We start from the raw sequence: 16532 nt of genomic DNA on the forward strand, positions 1-16532 counted from the left end.
CGGGCGCCTGTGGTCCCAGCTACTTGGGAGGCGGAGGCAGGAGACTCGCTTGAGCCCAGGAGTTGGAGGTTGCTGTGAGCTGTAATGCCACGGCAGACTACCAGGGGGACAGCTTGAGGCTCTGTCTCAAAAAAAAAAAAAAAGTGTATGACTGAAAAACAGGTAAGGTGATAAAGAATATGAGAGAGGCTGTGTGTTAGACAGGGTGGTCATGGAAGAGCTTTCTGTTAAGGTAGCAGTTGAGCAGAGACCTGGGAGAATAGAAAGAAGCAAGCCAAGATGTGGAGGTTGTGGTGGGAGTGTGGTAAATGTGATGAGGAGAGTAGGAGGAACTGAAATCAGAGAGAGGTGGCAGTGTGGGTAGGCCAGATCCTGCAGGTCCTCACAGGCCTTGGGTCAGGGCTTTGAATTGTGCTTTAGGAAAATGCTGAGCCATGGAGGATTTTGAGAAGGAGAGTAACATGAGCTAACATATATTTTTAAAGGATCAGTAGAATATGATCAACTCAAACTTTTGTACCTGAGGTTCAAGTCAGAAGATCGTTTTGGCTGCTATCTGGTGAATAAATGGATAGGCAATATCAGAATGAGAAATTACAGTTCTCACATTGATTAACATGATTGGCCTGGAGGTGGTGAAAGATGGTTAGATACCAGTATGTTTGGAAGGTTTTGCTGACAGAATTTGCTTGCTCTTTGGATATGAGACTTGAGAGAGAGAAGAAGTCAAGGATGACTGCACAGTTCTAGGTCTAGGCAGCTAGAAGGATGAAACTGCCATTCACTGAGCCTTGGAACCCTGGGGAACGAGGTTTTGGAGGTGTTACCCGACGAAGAGAGTCTGGTCGCCTTTAACTGTCACCCAATATGCAGAGACAGAGATAGGTCCACCAGTCTTTTTTACCAGAAGGCTAGAGATTCTGGAGAAAAGTGAGAGTAGCCTCTCTAAGACTCTTCTGCCTTTCTATTTCCAAAACCACAGTTTTATACATAAAAGTTAAAAGCAAAAATCATGACAACCCTTATCTTAAATAATAATTAACCCTTATCTTAAACAACAACAATCATCATAACCGATGACCCAAAACAACATTTCTAATTCAAAAGTTAATCTCCTAAGTCAATTGCCCTAAACTACTCAAGACACACCCTTTTAGGGTAAAGCTGAATTTACGAAATAACAAGGATGGAGAACATGAGGTGAAGGTCACACAGGACCTAAACTGATCAGACCAGCTGTGTCATGTCGGCCGTAGCCTGACTGACTCCGTCTCATTCTCACCACATGTACTCTCGGAGAGAAAGATGAAAAGCTCTGTTTTGGATGTGTTATGTTGAAGCTGTCTTTTAGATGTCCAGAAGGATGTATTAAACAGGCATGTAGGAGGCAGCTAGAGGTCATCTGCATATACATTTACTTAGCACATATTCTTCTGTTACCATATATATTATCATTTGTTGGTTTTAAGATTTTCCTGTTTCATTTGTTTCCCCAAATTTTAAGCTATTATTTCTTATGTATTAGGGATACAGCATTTATGTTGTTTTGATTTCTGCCCCCTAGAACAAACAACTAACTGATACAATATAAAAAGTGAGATGATAGAAAAATGTCCAAAGTGATATACAAAGGAGCTCTTAACTCTACCGTAATTAGAGGATAATTGCCAAATGCCACAGAGGAAGTGACATTTGAAGTAGCCTTGAAGGGGACAGAGGCTATTGCCAGGCAGGGAAGACAGGAGCAGGTACTCCAGTTAGGAAGAAGAATGGCATTAGTAAAGGCAAAGGATATAAGAATGCAGAGTCTATTTTGAAAGATAGTCTATTTTGAGAAATATAACAGCTTTAATATATATTTTCTTATTCTGACAACAAAAATACATTTTATAAGAATTATAAATGCACAAGGAAAAAAGATAATTAAATTTTGAGAAAGCTTTTTGTTTAGCAGATTAGAAAATACTTCAGGTGTAGGGAGATAGTAGAGGAATCAATAGGAAGCAAAACAGTTCATGACATAGAACCACAGGAGGGGCTGGGTACAGTGACTTGTGTCTGTAACCCCAACCCTTTGGGCCTAGGCATAGGATCACTTGAGGCTGGGAATTTGAGACCAGCCTTGGCAACATAGGAGAAACCCCGTCTGTACAAAATACTTTTTAAAAAATCAGCAGGGTCCAGGGAAACTGGTTTTTTAAGGATGAGAAGGAAAGAATATTTCTGCTGGCTAAGGGAAATGATCTAGAAGAAAAAGGGAAATTGAAAATACACCAGAGAAGGAATATTGATGGAAAAAAAGTTTAAGGGAACAGAATTAACAGAACAGGATGAATAGCTTAACTTTTGAAAAGTGCTAGGACATTTCTCATATAAGACAGTATGTAAAAGTCAGCCTAGCAAAGCCAGAGAAGGACATTTTATCAACATCCTTACAGACCAAGAGCAGGACCAACCATAAGCCTCCACATGCTTCTTTCTTGGCAAATACAAGGTCTAGATAGATTTCTTCTCATTTCTTTCCAAGTAAGAGAAAAAATGTCAACATGGAGTTATGAAAAAATTCTGTTTAAAAAGGAAATACAGGTTCAGCGCCAGTAGCATAGTGTTTCTGGTGTCAGCCACGTACACCAAAGTTGGTGGGTTTGATCCCAGCCCCACTGAGCTAAAACAACAATGACAACTGCAACAAAAAATAGCCAGGTGTTCTGGTGGGTACCTGTAGTCCCAGCTACTTGGGAGGCTGAGGCAAGAGAATCACTTAAGCCCAAAAGTTTGAGGTTGCTGTGAGCTGTGACGCCACAGTACTGTACCAAGGGTAACATAGTGAGACTCTATCTCAAAAAAAAGGGAAATATAAATATTTTTTATGACCCAGAGAAATATGTAGAAGAGTTCAAAAAAATTATGACAGGAACCAAAAGAAAATGTATAGAAATGTTTGGCCCCTTCTGTAAGATTCAGAGAACATATAATGATCTCTACGTTAAAGGCAGAAAGCCACAAGCTAAGATGAAAAGATAACATGTTAATACAAAATAAGCGGAGGATGATAATAGGATTTATAGGGAAACTAAAAATGTGCAGCAGAATTAAAATCTACCTGAAGACACTAAAAGAGGAAAAAAATAAAATGAGTAATTGGAAAACTGAAAAGTTCTTCCAGAATTCAGAGAAAAGAACAATTGAAGAAGAGTGTTTGATAAGATGAGAGATACAACTAATAATTATAAATGTTGCTAAGGAATAAACCACAATACTTGCAATAAAATAAAAAATCTAAAATATAGTATCCTAGAATAGGAAAAATATTTGTTATCCACAAAGGAAGAAAGATTGGATGGTTATCAGCAGTACTTAACACTGAACGCTATATACCAAAGGCACTCAAGCAGTGTCTCCACCGAGTTTCAAGAATCTCTTTACTTCTTACATATGTAAGGGCTTAGAAAATATACTTATCTCCTCTTCTTGAAGAAACAAAAAGTTGACTTAAAAACTTAATTAGGAAGTTCCCTGGAAAATTGAATCAAATCTTAGCACTCAAAAAGGGAAATGTTTTATGTCAGAACAAGTAGAGTAGAAATTAATGTAACGTGGAGTTAAGTTTAAACATTTGATTTATAAAGCCTGATTTAGGTGATAATCATGGTAAGAGGTATGAAAAAATATCATTTGAATCTTGATGATGGTAAGAAAATAGAATAATACAAACTTTCCCTATTGCATGAGCAGCATTCTACTCTCAAGGAAAATAAAGCAGTGAGACTTTCTATAAACTTTTGCTGGGAGTATAAACTAATGTACTGCTGTTTCTGGAGGGCACATTTGTAATGCATGTCAGGAGCCTCAAAATGATCATAATGTTTGGATCTAGTGGTTCTGCTATTAAGTCATTTATCCTAAAAATAAAGATTCTTGGAAACAACTTTAATGTTCACTAAAATAAATAAAATTATGGCATGTTATACAATATTTTTCAGGCATCAGAAATTATTCTTTAAACTAAACCTGTAGCAAAGAAAGATGTAGAAAGGAATATTTTAAAATGTTCTGTTTTATCTCTGGGTGGAGGAGTAATGGGTAACTTTTATTTTTTTCTTGGCACTGTTACATGTTTTACAAATGATTTGCATTACTGTTGTACTGAAGGAAATAAATTATTTTAAAATGAGATAATAAAAACATTTTTAAAGTAATTTAGACCACAGATGGCAGAGGCCATTCTCAAAAATGTAAAAACAAAATGATATGGTTTTTAGCATCCACTACATATTTGTAAAAGGTTACTAATTTTGGTAACACTATCTTTAATGAAAAAGCAAATTCCAAAAGATCACATGCAGAATAATGCCATTTTTATAAAACCTGATAGCAAGATAAAACTAAACAAGATAGATAGCAAGCAAAACTAAACAAGATGTTATTTAGTGATATGTATATAAGTGGTAAAAGGGAGGTTTTGTTGTTATTTTATGCAAAGAAACAATGAACACAAAAGATTGAGGAGTGGAAGTGTGGGAATGGATAAAAAGGACACAGAGGCAGAGGTGAGATACTGGAATGTTCTATTTCATAACCTGGATGGTGATTCATAGGAGTTTATTTATCACCCTTTGTTGTAATTACTTTATATATAATTTGGTGTTGCCTACAAGCCCAATAACTGTAAAATGCATCTTTTTTACATTCCCAGTGCTTTGCGTATAGTGTGAATAATAGTTACTAACATGAATATACTGATAGTAAAAACACTTATTATTATTATTATTATTTACAGACTATTTACATTTTTTAGCCTAGTCTCCCTTACAACTATTTGTATGTATTTATGAAACTATCATAGAACATTAATAACTGTTGCATCTGCCTCTTCTGTTCTGTCCCAGCATGTCCTGTGCCATGTTCCTTCTAGGATCTGGCAGCTTGAGGATAGGTATGTAGAGAGAGTTCCTTTAAAGCCCCTTCTAAGGAAGTCCGTTCACCCAGGTCCAGAGATTGCAAAGTGTAATTATTTTTCATAAGAGAAACACTATTTGTGGGCATCATTTGTACCTGTATCTTAAAAGACTGAGCTCATTGATTTGTTGCACTTTCAACGCTGTGCATAAAGTCTTTCTTAAATATATTTTTCACAATTTTAGGTTTGCGTTTCTTGGTTCGTCTCTGCACAGATATTGGATTAAAAGAAGTTCAAGAATATGCCACAAAACTCAAGAGGTTGGAAAAGATGAAAGAAATAAGGGAACAGGTATTTCATATGGGTTGAAAATTTCTGTGTGTGTGTGTTTTTTTGTTTGTTTGTTTATTTTTTATAGACAGAGTCTCACTTTGTTGCTCTCGGTAGAGTGCTGTGGTGTCGCAGCTCACAGCAACCCCCAATTTTTGGGCTTAGGCAATTCTCTTGCCTCAGCATCCCAACTAGCTGGGACTACAGGGACCCACCACAACACCTGGCTATATTTTTGTTGTTGTTGCAGTTTGGCCGGGGCTGGGTCCTTTGGTATATGGGGCAGGTGCCCTTCTCACTGAGCCACAAGCACCACTTCTGTGTGTTATTTTTCAAAATGTCAGCCTTCTTTAACTCAAACATGTGATGTTAGGACCTTCTGTCTGAAAACAAGAGTTGAAAGTTTTTTCTGCTCTGGCATAATGAGAGGAATAACTAAAATTCTAGTTTTAGGAAAGAATTCTAATAAAAGTGGGTTCCCTATAGGAGGAAGTATAATAGATTCTGTATATACTTTATTAGATAGCTACTAACAGATAAGTAATTACAATTTCCCATAACATGAAGTAACTTACAGGTTAATTTGAAGACTTAAATATTAATTGGAGATTCCTGTGGTCCACAAGAGGCTTGCCTACAACAATGGCATTTTTTTCTTTAAGCAATTTCCTTATACTATGTATAGTAGAACATGGTGAATAATATTAACAGTTGTACATGAAAGTATCTTGAGTTTAAAAAGAAGAACTAAATTGGTTCTTTTTTTCTTATTACATGGTGAAAATATAATGACAGTACTTTTTCAATAATTTAATTGTCTTGGAAAAGAGAAAATTGTAGAGAAAATCTAAATTCTATACATACTTTCAAAATATGGTTATCTGATTATTCTCTTAGAAGTATCAGTTGTAAAAGGATCTGAGAAAAGATAGATTTTTTTTTACTTTAGAAGTTCTATAAAATATCAAGTTGAGATTAAAATGCCATGTTAGCATATATAGTTAAAATCTACTGTAATGACCAATTTATGCCATGTATCAAAGACTAATTTAATTAGGTAATGTGTGTGAAAACTTTGTAAATATAAACTGGTATAAATTGAAGTTTGAATGATTATAATTGTCATTATAATCACTACTAAATGTGTTTTACTATTAAGAATTAAAAAGAAGTATATACAGAGAGTGCATTTTAAGAAAGGAAAAACTGTTACTGAATTTGTAATACTCAGATCACATTTGGCTTGTGCAATTATAAGAGGCACTCAATGTGACTTGTATTCATCTTTTGTTATCAGTATATATTAAGTATTATAATTTTAATATAGTTTTTTTCTTTATTAAAATTATACACATTTATTGGCACTCTCTGTATTTCAAACCAAGAATATTCTTTGAAACTCAGTTCATTATGTAAGTTATGGTAATGACTCAAATTCTTCACACTTCACAAGTTTAAGCATCAGTAGTTTAAGTTTCTTATACTAAACAGTGAACCCAAACCTGTTACAAACATGGATCATGCATAATTCTCCTCTTGCAACTAATAGCCTTTAGATTTATTAGGTTTCCAGCACTGACCTTTTACTTTTTATTTATATTTATTTAGTTTTTGAGACAGTCTTGCTTTGTTGCCCTATGCTAGAGTACTGTGGAATCATAGCTCAGAGCAACCTCTGACTCTTGAGCTCAAGGATCCTCTTGCCTCAGCCTTCCAAATAGCTGGAACTACAGGCATCTGCTACAACACCCAGCTAGTTTTTCTATTTTTAGGAGAGATGGGGTCTCACTCTCGCTCAGGCTGGTCTTGAACTCCTGAGCTCAAGCAATACACCTGCCTCAACTGCCCAAAGTGCTAGGATTACAGATGTAAGCTACTGCACCCGCCATATAAACTGATTTTTGAGAGACACAAATGAGCCTTTTTTGGGGGGAGCTATTGTAGAAAGAAAAACTGTTCTTTTCTTTATGCTTGGGATGGGGGGAGCAGTCCACATTTCAGGAAAACTTTGCACCTTCTATATTCATTAGTCCAGCAAGAACCAATTCCAGGCATACAGTTCCTGGCCAGATGAGATGCACTCCTGAGCAGTGTGAACCCTGCAGTGGTATAAACTAGCCCCTGAAAACTGTGATCCCCTAAGCATGCTGTTTTTTTTGTTTTTTTGTTTGTTTGTTTGTTTTGTAGTTTTTGGCTGGGACTGGGTTTGAACCCGCCACCTCTGGCATATGGGGCCGGCACCCTACTCCTTTGAGCTCAGGGGGTCCTCCTGCCTCCATCTCCCAGAGTGCTAAGCAGATTACAGGCATGAGAATCTGTCCTGCCAGGCTATGGGGCAGACTTTCTGATGCCCCCAGGGTATTAAAGATTTCTTTGAACTTAGAGGGTTTCGATAAGTGTTTGTTTTTACTTTCCATCTCTGTAACTTCCACATTAAATCATTGCTACAACTATCATAGTGGTTGGTGCACAGGTCTTGTTATGGTGGAATTCACTAATTTTAACTATAAATAGGCATTTGGTTGGGAGAGATGCTAGAACACCACATTCTCTGTGCATGTGAGCACAGGGGAAGAGAAAGATGAGCCTGAAGAACTTGCCCCTGAGTGTGATGAACAAGCCAGGTCCTACCTGGGACACACAAGGAGTCTCCTAAAAAGGAGAAAGAAAAGAAGTGGGAAAAAAGATGAAGGGCAGGCAGATGGAGTAACCATCAGTAACAGGGAACAGGGCAGCATATCTAAGGAGATGCTGCCTTCCCTGTATCCTCTAAGGAAGCAGGACAGTCACTTCTAGAAGTGGACAGAACATAGTGTTTGTGAGATGAGATGGCGTGCATGGTTAAGGGGTGACGAGCCAAGACTACAAGTGAATGAACGGAATCCTGAGGCTCTAGACTTCAGGCTCAAAAGGTTTTTCCCCAGCCACTGATTCAAGGCAGGCTTAGGTTTCTCTTGGTGAGTGAAGCAAGTGAGGGCCTTGGAAATTCTGACGGAGCTACACTGAACATGGTGCGCTTCAAGTCTAGGGCGGAAAGTAGGGATTTAGAGAGATAAGTAGGAGAAGAGGGATGAGAGTCAGAGGATTAGAAAGTTCTAGGTGAGGGCATGAAGTAGGTGCATGCAGGGGGATAGGTAAAAAATGTAGTGATCATGGAAATGCTTGCCTTTCCACATTGTCCTGTTCTGAACCTGTGGTCACAAGCAGAAGTAAGATCTATTTTTGCATGTGATTTGATAAATTGTCCAGATACGTGGGGCATTATCTTGAAGAGTTTTTACTTATAGCATTTATAGATAAATGCTATAGCATTTTTAGATAAATGTTATAGATAATCAAACTGGATAGATGAAAATCAAATTTTGAAACAAAGTCAGATTATAGACATTTAAATTCAGATTCTTATTTTGTGATGGCAAAATTCTAATTCTATGAAGGCAAGGAGAAAGATGGAATTTCAAGAGAGATTTCTGTTTTTTTTTGCAGTTTTTGGCTGGGGCTGGGTTTGAACCCACCACCTCCGGTACATGGGGCCGGTGCCCTACTCCTTTGAGCCACAAGCACTGCCCCAAGATATTTCTTTTTAATAAAACTTTAGAGCTGGGCATGGTGGTTCATGTGTGTAATCTTAGCACTCTGGGAGGCCGAAGTGGGTGGATCCTTGACCTCAGGAGTTTGAAACCAGGCTGAACAAGAGCAAGACCCCATCTCTACTAAAAATAGAAAAAAGTTAGCCATGTATTGTGGTGGGCGCCTGTAGCACCCTTGCCTCGGAGACTGAGGCAAGAGGATCCCTTGAGCCCAAGAGTTTTAGATTGCTGGGAACTACAATACCATGGCAATTTACCCAGGTTGACAGAGTGAGACTCTGTCTCAAAATAAAATGAAAATTTAAAACAAAATTGGGGGGTTGAGAAACGGGGGTAGATAAGGTGGCAGATTAGAAACAGCTCCTTACTAGCCACTCAAGGTAAGTCAGGGAACTAGAAGTCTAGCCACATCTGGCTGAAGGAACTTACACAGGGACATCATTCCAAGGGCACAGTGAAGCAGTGGTGGACTCCAGGAATAGACAGGAATGCCTGGAGCTGAGGAGAGCTGCCATAGAAAGCAAGTACTTGTGTATAAGCAGTGGCCAGCCAACAAGCCCTTACTCGATTTTCGACAGGAAAGAGCTATCCTGCAGGTTATTGATTTTGGACTAAACAGCTCCAGCGAGCAGTTTAAACTGCTTAAACAAGAGATGGGGCTTGGCTCAAGCGGCTAAGGCGCCAGCCACATACACCTAAGGTGGCGGGTTCGAATCCTCAGCCCAGGCCCGCCAAACAACAATGATGGCTGCAACAAAAAAAATGGCCGGGTGTTGTGGCGGGTGCCTGTGGTCCCAGCTACTTGGGAGGCTGAGGCAGGAGACTCGCTTGAGCCCAGGAGTTGGAGGTTGCTGTGAGCTGTGATGCCATGGCACTCTACCCAGGGGGATAGCTTGAGGCTCCGTCTAAAAAAAAAAAAAAAACAAGAGATGGGACTCAAGCAGTGTCCCGTGGCTGAGATTGAATAATTGAATACCGGGTGGGATGGATCTCCCATCTGCTTGGCTGCTAACTGGGTGGCACCATTGTGGGAAGGCCCTGCTGATAGAACAGTTCTCAGGGTCCTAGTGCTTGGCTGGCTCTGGTATGCTTGCTGAGCTTGGGCAACCATCTTTGCAGTGAGCTGAGCAGACCCTGCAGCCCCAGGAAAGCCACATGGTTGTCAGGGGCACTGTTTGACATGCCTCCTAAGGAAACTGTAGACAGCTTTACGATCCCAATCATGGGGGCACTGAAAGCTGACCAAATGACCAGGCCATGATTGAAGACAAATAAGTCATGAATACAGGACCCAATCTCCTATGTAGCCGGAAAGTGACTTCCAGCTTCCATTTTATTATATATAGCAAAAGCATTGTGTGTTCTCTGTTTCCTAATACCACAGCACCACCTGCAAATATATATATTGTAATATATATTTATACACATATATATGTAGTTCTTCCATTTTCTGGTCCTTTTAGCAAGTTTTTTAATAGTTTGTTTTCTCCTTTTTTTGTTGTTGTGGTTATTTTGTATTTTGGGGTTTTTTTTTCATTTTTACTTTCTTTAATAGCGGGGTTCTTCCATTTTTGTTACAGTTTTTTAACCCCTTTTATTCTTTCTTCCTTTTTTACTTCTCTCCTTTTTTCTATACTTTGGTAGAGATTTTTCTACTTTTCTCATCTTTCCCAAATAAATTTTGCGTACAACAGTCAAGATATCCCCCCCTTTTTTCTCTTGTAATAGTATTAATTTTCGTTTTATTTTTGTTTTCTTCCTTTTCTGTGAGTACTGTGAGGTCACAGCATTGATCTAGCTGAGATATCATGGCATTGGTCTGGCTCAAAGAGGTAATGAGCTCACAGTCTAGGGTGTCCTCCTAGCTTGGGCCTTTTGGAAAGACAGTATTGGTAGGTCCATGCCATGACATACTGCTGATTTTTTTTCTCTTCTTTTTCTTCTGTATTTGACAGAGGTGGGGTCTTGCTTTTGCCCAAGCTAGTAAGGAGCTTCTGACTTCAAGGGACCACTTACCCTGGCCCTCCAAAGGCCTAGATTTGCAGGTGTGCTTATAGCACCCTGCTGATGATCACCATTTCTCCTATTGTTCTTTTTCTTTTTCTGTCTTTCTCCCCTTCTCTGAAATTTTTTTCCTTCACCCTTCTTTTTTTTCTCATAATTTTTTTCTTTTCTTTCTCCCTTCTCGCTCTTTACCCTTCTCTTCCTTTTGGCCTTATTCCAAAAGGCCACTTCAGTACCTAAGCAATGAAGATTCATCTCAACTCCAACAAAAACTTTCATTCCTACACCAAGGCATGGAAATTAAACAACCTTATGCTGAATGATAGTTGGTTCAAAGAAGAGGTAAAGGAAGAAATGACTAAATTCTTCAAACATAACAATGAAGCTACAAGTTACCAAAATCTGTAGAACACTGTAAAAGCCATCCTAAGAGGGAAATGTATCATTAGATGCCTACATCTGAGAAACAGGAGAGTACATCAACAACCTAATGAATCATCTTAAGAAAGGAAAAAGAAACAGAAAAAGAAGAGCAATCTTATCCCAAACCTAGCAGAAGAAAAGAAACAACTAAAATCAAATCACAAATAAATGAAATTGAAAAGAAAAGAATCATTCAGAATATTAATGAAACAAAAACTTGGTTCTTTGAAAAATAAAACAAAATTAATAAACCTTTGGCCAGATTAACTAGCAATAGAAAAGTAAAATCTCTAATAACTTCAATCAGAAATGAAAAATGGGCAATAACAATAGATACCACAGAGATAAAGAGATTATCTCTGAATACTACAAGAAACTTTATGCCCAGAAATTTTGACAACATGGAGGAAATGAATTAATACCTGGAATCACACCTTCTCCCTAGACTTAACTAATATGAAATAGATCTCTTCAACAGACCAATATCAAACACTGAGATCAAAGAAACAATAAATAATCTTCCAACAATAGCAACAACAAAAAAGCCCTGACCAGATGGCTTCATACCAGAATTCTATCAAACCTTCAAAGCACTAGGACCCATAATGCAGAAACTATTCCAAAACATTGCGAAGGGATGATCCCCAACATGTTCTATGAAGCAAACATCACCCTAATATTAAAACCAGAAAAGGGCCCAGTGAAAAAGGAGAACTAAAGACCAACTTCACTAATGAATATACATGCTAAAATACTCAATAAAATCTTAGCCAGTAGACACACATTAAAAAATGATTAAGTAGGCTTGATCCCAAGGATGCAAGACTGGTTTAACATATGCAGTTCCAAAAATGTAATTTGCCCATATCAATAGAAGCAAAAACAAAGACCATGTGATCCTCTTAATAGATACAGAAAAGATATTCGATAAAATTCAGCATTCTTTCCTAACAAGAACACTTAAGAATATAGGCATAGGGTGGCACCTGTGGTTCAGAGAGTAGGGTACTGGCCCCATATACTGGAGGTGGTGGGTTCAAACCTGGCCCTGGCCAAAAACTGCCACAACAACAACAAAAAAAGAATATAGGCATAGGTGGCACATTTCTGATCGAAGCCATCTACAACAAACCCACAGCTAGTAAACTGAATGGAGTAAAACTGAAAGCTTTTCCACTTAGAATTGGAACTAGACAAGGATTCCTCTACCACCACCACTGCTACTCAACATAGTATTAGAAGTTCTAGTCAATGCAGTGAGGCAAGAGAAGGAAATAAAGGGCATCCAAATGGGAGCAGAGGGGCTCAAATGCTCACTCTTTGTTGATAATATGATCTTAGAGAACCCCATAGACTCAACCATAAAACTCCTGGAAGTGATAAAAAAAAAAAATACACTAATGTCTCAGGATATAAAATCAGTGTCCACAACTCAGTAGCCTTTTTATATACCAATAATAACCAAGTCAAGAAATGATTTGATCAAGGACACAGTACCCTTCATAGTATCTTCAAAGATAAAGAAATACTTAGGGCTGTACCTAACAAAAGAGGTGAAAGGCCTCTACAAAGAGAATTATGAAACCCTAAGAAATGAAATAGCAGAAGACAAAAAAAAAAAGTTCCTTATAATGCTGGCTTTCTCTACTTAAAAAAAAAAAAAACACTTAGCCCCATCAAAAATAAATAAATAAATAAAATAAAAAATGAAATAGCCAAAGACCTTAACAAATGGAAGAACATAATCACGTTCTTAGCTGGGAAGAATTAACATTGTTAAAATGTGTATACTACCTAAAGCAGTGGTTCTCAACCTTCCTAATGCTACTACCCTTTATATAGTTCCTCATGTTGTGGTGACCCCCAACCATAAAATTATTTTTGTTGCTACTAATTTTATGGTTGGGGGTCACCACAACATGAGGAACTGTATTAAAGGGTTGCGGCATTAGAAAGGTTGAGAACCACTGACCTAAAGCAATGTACAAACTCAATGCAATCCCCATTAAAATACCAACATCATACTTTGAAGAACTAGAAAAAATAGTTCTTTGTTTCATGTGGAAAAAATCCCATATAGACAAGGCAAATAGTTCTTTGTTTCATGTGGAAAAAATCCCATGTAGACAAGGCAATTTTTAGTAATAAAAACAAAACCAGAGGTATCACTCTACCAGACTTTAGGCTATATTACAAGTTCACAGTGATCAAAACAGCATGATATTAGCACAAAAATATTAACATAGATATATAAAACCAAATAGAAAACCATGAAATGAAACCAGTCTCTTATCAGCATCTGATCTTTGACAAACCAGACAAAAGCCTAGGAAAAAGAATCCCTATTCAATAAATGATGCTAGGAGAACTGGCTAACCACATGTAAAAGACTGAAACTGGACCCATACTTTCTACCACTTACAAAAATTGACTCAAGATAGATAAAGGATTTAAATCTAAGATAGAAAATAATAAAAAGCCTAGATAAAAAGTATGGGAAAGACTCTTGAGGATGTCGGCCTGGGGAAGTATTTTATGAAGAAGATTTCAGTGGCATTTGCAACAAGAAAAATAAACATATGAGACTTAATTAAATTGAAAAGTTTCTGCACAGCCAAGGATACGATTAAAGCAAATAGACAAGGCCAAGTGTGGTGGCTCATGTCTCTAATCCTAGCACTCTGGGAGGCTGAGGCAGGCAGATCGCTTGAGCTCATGAGTTCAAGACCAGCCTGAGCAAGAGTAAGATGCCCATCTCTAAAAATAGCCAGGCATTGTGGCAGGCACCTATAGCTCCAGTTACTTGGGAGGCTGAGGCAAGAGCATCACTTAAGCCCAAGAGTTTAGGTTGCTCTGAGCTATGACACCACAGCACTCTACCAAGGGTGACAAAGTGCAACTCTGTCTCAAAAATAAATAAATAAATAAATAAACAAGCAAATAGACAACCTTCAGAATGGAAAAAAATATTTGCATGTTAGGAAGTTGACGGGAAGACAGATGAATGGCTAATAAACATATTAAAAAATGCTAATCATCCCTAATCATCAGAGAAACCACCCTGAGATATTACCTAATTCCAGTAAGATCAGCTCATATCACAAATTCCCAAAGTTGCAGATGCTGACATGGATGTGGTAAGAGGGGGTCACTTATATATTATTGGTAGGACTGTAAACTCATACAGCTTATTTGGAAAGAAGTGTGGAGAATCCTCAAAGAACTAAAAGTTGACCTTCCATTTGATTCTGCAATACCACCACTAGGCATCTACCCAGAAAATAAAAAATCATTATATCATAAAGACATTTGCACTAGATTGTCTATCACACCTCAATTTATGACCACTAAGACGTGGAAACCACCTAAATGCTCAACTCAGGAATGGATTAACAGACTCTAGTATATGTACACCATGGAATAATGTTTAGCCATAAAAAAGTTTGGAGACTGCATCTTTTGTATTAACCTGGATGGAATTGAAGCACATTCTTCTTAGTAAAGTATCACAAGAATGGAAAAGCAAATATCTAATGTACTCAATACTAATGGCCAATAGATGATCTAATACTTGCCCACATAGGAGTAAAACTTAATTCAATTCAAGTTGGGAGGAGGGGGCAGGGGAGAGAGAGGAGCGGGGAAGGTGTGCTCCCACTTAATGGGCACAATGTAGGAGTATATGGCACACCTGTTGGGTGCAGGACACAACTACAAGATGGACTCCAGCTAACAAATTCAAATATCATAATTTGGTTGTTTATACCCTCACAGTAACCTGAAATTTAAAAAATGGGGTATATTTATGTATTATGTACATATTTATGTAATATTTATGTATTTAGAAGTCTTACACGTAATATATGGAATGTCTGGAAGTTTTAGAAAAACAGTTCATTCCATAAATATGAGTTTTGAATTATCAAAAGAAAATTTTTTTTTCTTCCTAAAGCAGACCAGTGGCAATAACCTCTTCTATGACCTGATAATTTATGATTATTTGGGAAGTTGTTGAAAGGTGGAGCGGCAGTACCCAAAGATGAGACCCAGAGCAGAGAGATTCAGGCCAGATTTATTGAAAGGGATAGTGACCCGCCTGGGCAGGGCAAAGATAGCATCTGCCCCCAGGGGCAGTTGGAGCCACCTTTTGAATGGGGAGGTTAGGGGTGGGCAAGTTCCACAACTTGCCCAGAGTGGGTTACGGATCTTAGGTGCAAATTTCAGGGTTGCAGCTAACTAGGTCCTTTGTGTTCTTTGTTTTAGAGGAGAGAAGGCCAGGAAGTGTTTGTGTAGGGCTGTGTTAGGCTCCCCAACATTTGTCAGGGTTGAGGGGCAAGTAATTTGTCCTTTGAATTAAATACAAATATTTGCCTATGTTAAGTTTTAATTCAATTATATATGCCTATCAAAAGCCATCCATCCAGATATCCATCTTCTCTAACCATCCTGTATCTCTGTAAATAAACCATTATTCATGTGAAAATTTGACAGTGTGACTTGAGGCACATTCATTGTTAATACAAAAATTCTAACAGGCAAAACACAAAAGAACCATAGAAACCTAAGAATATTATAGCTCTGAGATACTTCTTTTTTTTTTCTTTATGAGACACAGTTTCACTTTGTCACCCTTAGTAGAGTGCCATAGCATCATAGCTCACAGCAAACTCCAGCTCTTGGGCTTAGGTGATTCTCTTGCCTCAGCCTCCCGAGTAGCTGGGACTACAGGCACCAGCCACAACACCTGGCTATTTTTTTGTTGCAGTTTGGCCGAGCCAGGTTTGAACCCACCACCCTCAGTATATGGGGCCGGCGCCCTATTCACTGACCACAGGCACCACCCAGTTTTGAGATATTTCTTATGATTTGAGGATAGGTTTAGATCTAAGAAAGTCAACTATTGGGCAGATCTTGAGGATTTTGTAAGATTTTAATAGGGCCTTTATTTTACATGATGAATTTCAAAAGCCAGTTTTACCTCATTTTAGCCCTCAAGTAGTTTAGGTCCCACCTTTATAGGTTAAGCCTAAAATAGGAAGTGGCCCCTTTTTTAAGTTCTCTTCCTTTCCTTGACCATCCCTCCCTTAAGCTAAGTATTTTGGTTAAGCCCTAACCTTCACATCAAGAAAATACTGTTTGAGCTCAGCAGTTAGGGCACTGGCCACACACACTGTGGCAGGCGGGTTCATACCCAACCCAGGGCCAGGCCAACTGCAACAAAAAAATAGCTGTGGGCAGCCAGCCCCGGCCAAAAACTGCTGGGGAAAAAAAAAAAAAAAGCTGGG

At 38.2% G+C, this 16532-nt stretch overlaps 1 protein-coding gene across 3 annotated transcripts in view; it reads left to right on the forward strand.

Moving 5' to 3' along the window:
• IFT88 (intraflagellar transport 88) overlaps window positions 1-16532 on the forward strand; it is a 122888-nt gene that overhangs the window by 87837 nt on the left and 18519 nt on the right. For all 3 annotated transcript variants that reach the window (XM_012809491.2, XM_023517246.1, XM_023517247.1), the window contains one exon: window positions 5145-5251. In XM_012809491.2, coding sequence (XP_012664945.1) covers window positions 5145-5251 — 107 coding nt within the window. The remainder of the gene's footprint in view (window positions 1-5144; window positions 5252-16532) is intronic.

The sequence above is a fragment of the Otolemur garnettii genome, unplaced genomic scaffold (genome assembly GCF_000181295.1).
Source record: "Otolemur garnettii isolate 467f Iridium unplaced genomic scaffold, OtoGar3 scaffold00106, whole genome shotgun sequence".
Taxonomy (NCBI): Eukaryota; Metazoa; Chordata; class Mammalia; order Primates; family Galagidae; genus Otolemur; species Otolemur garnettii.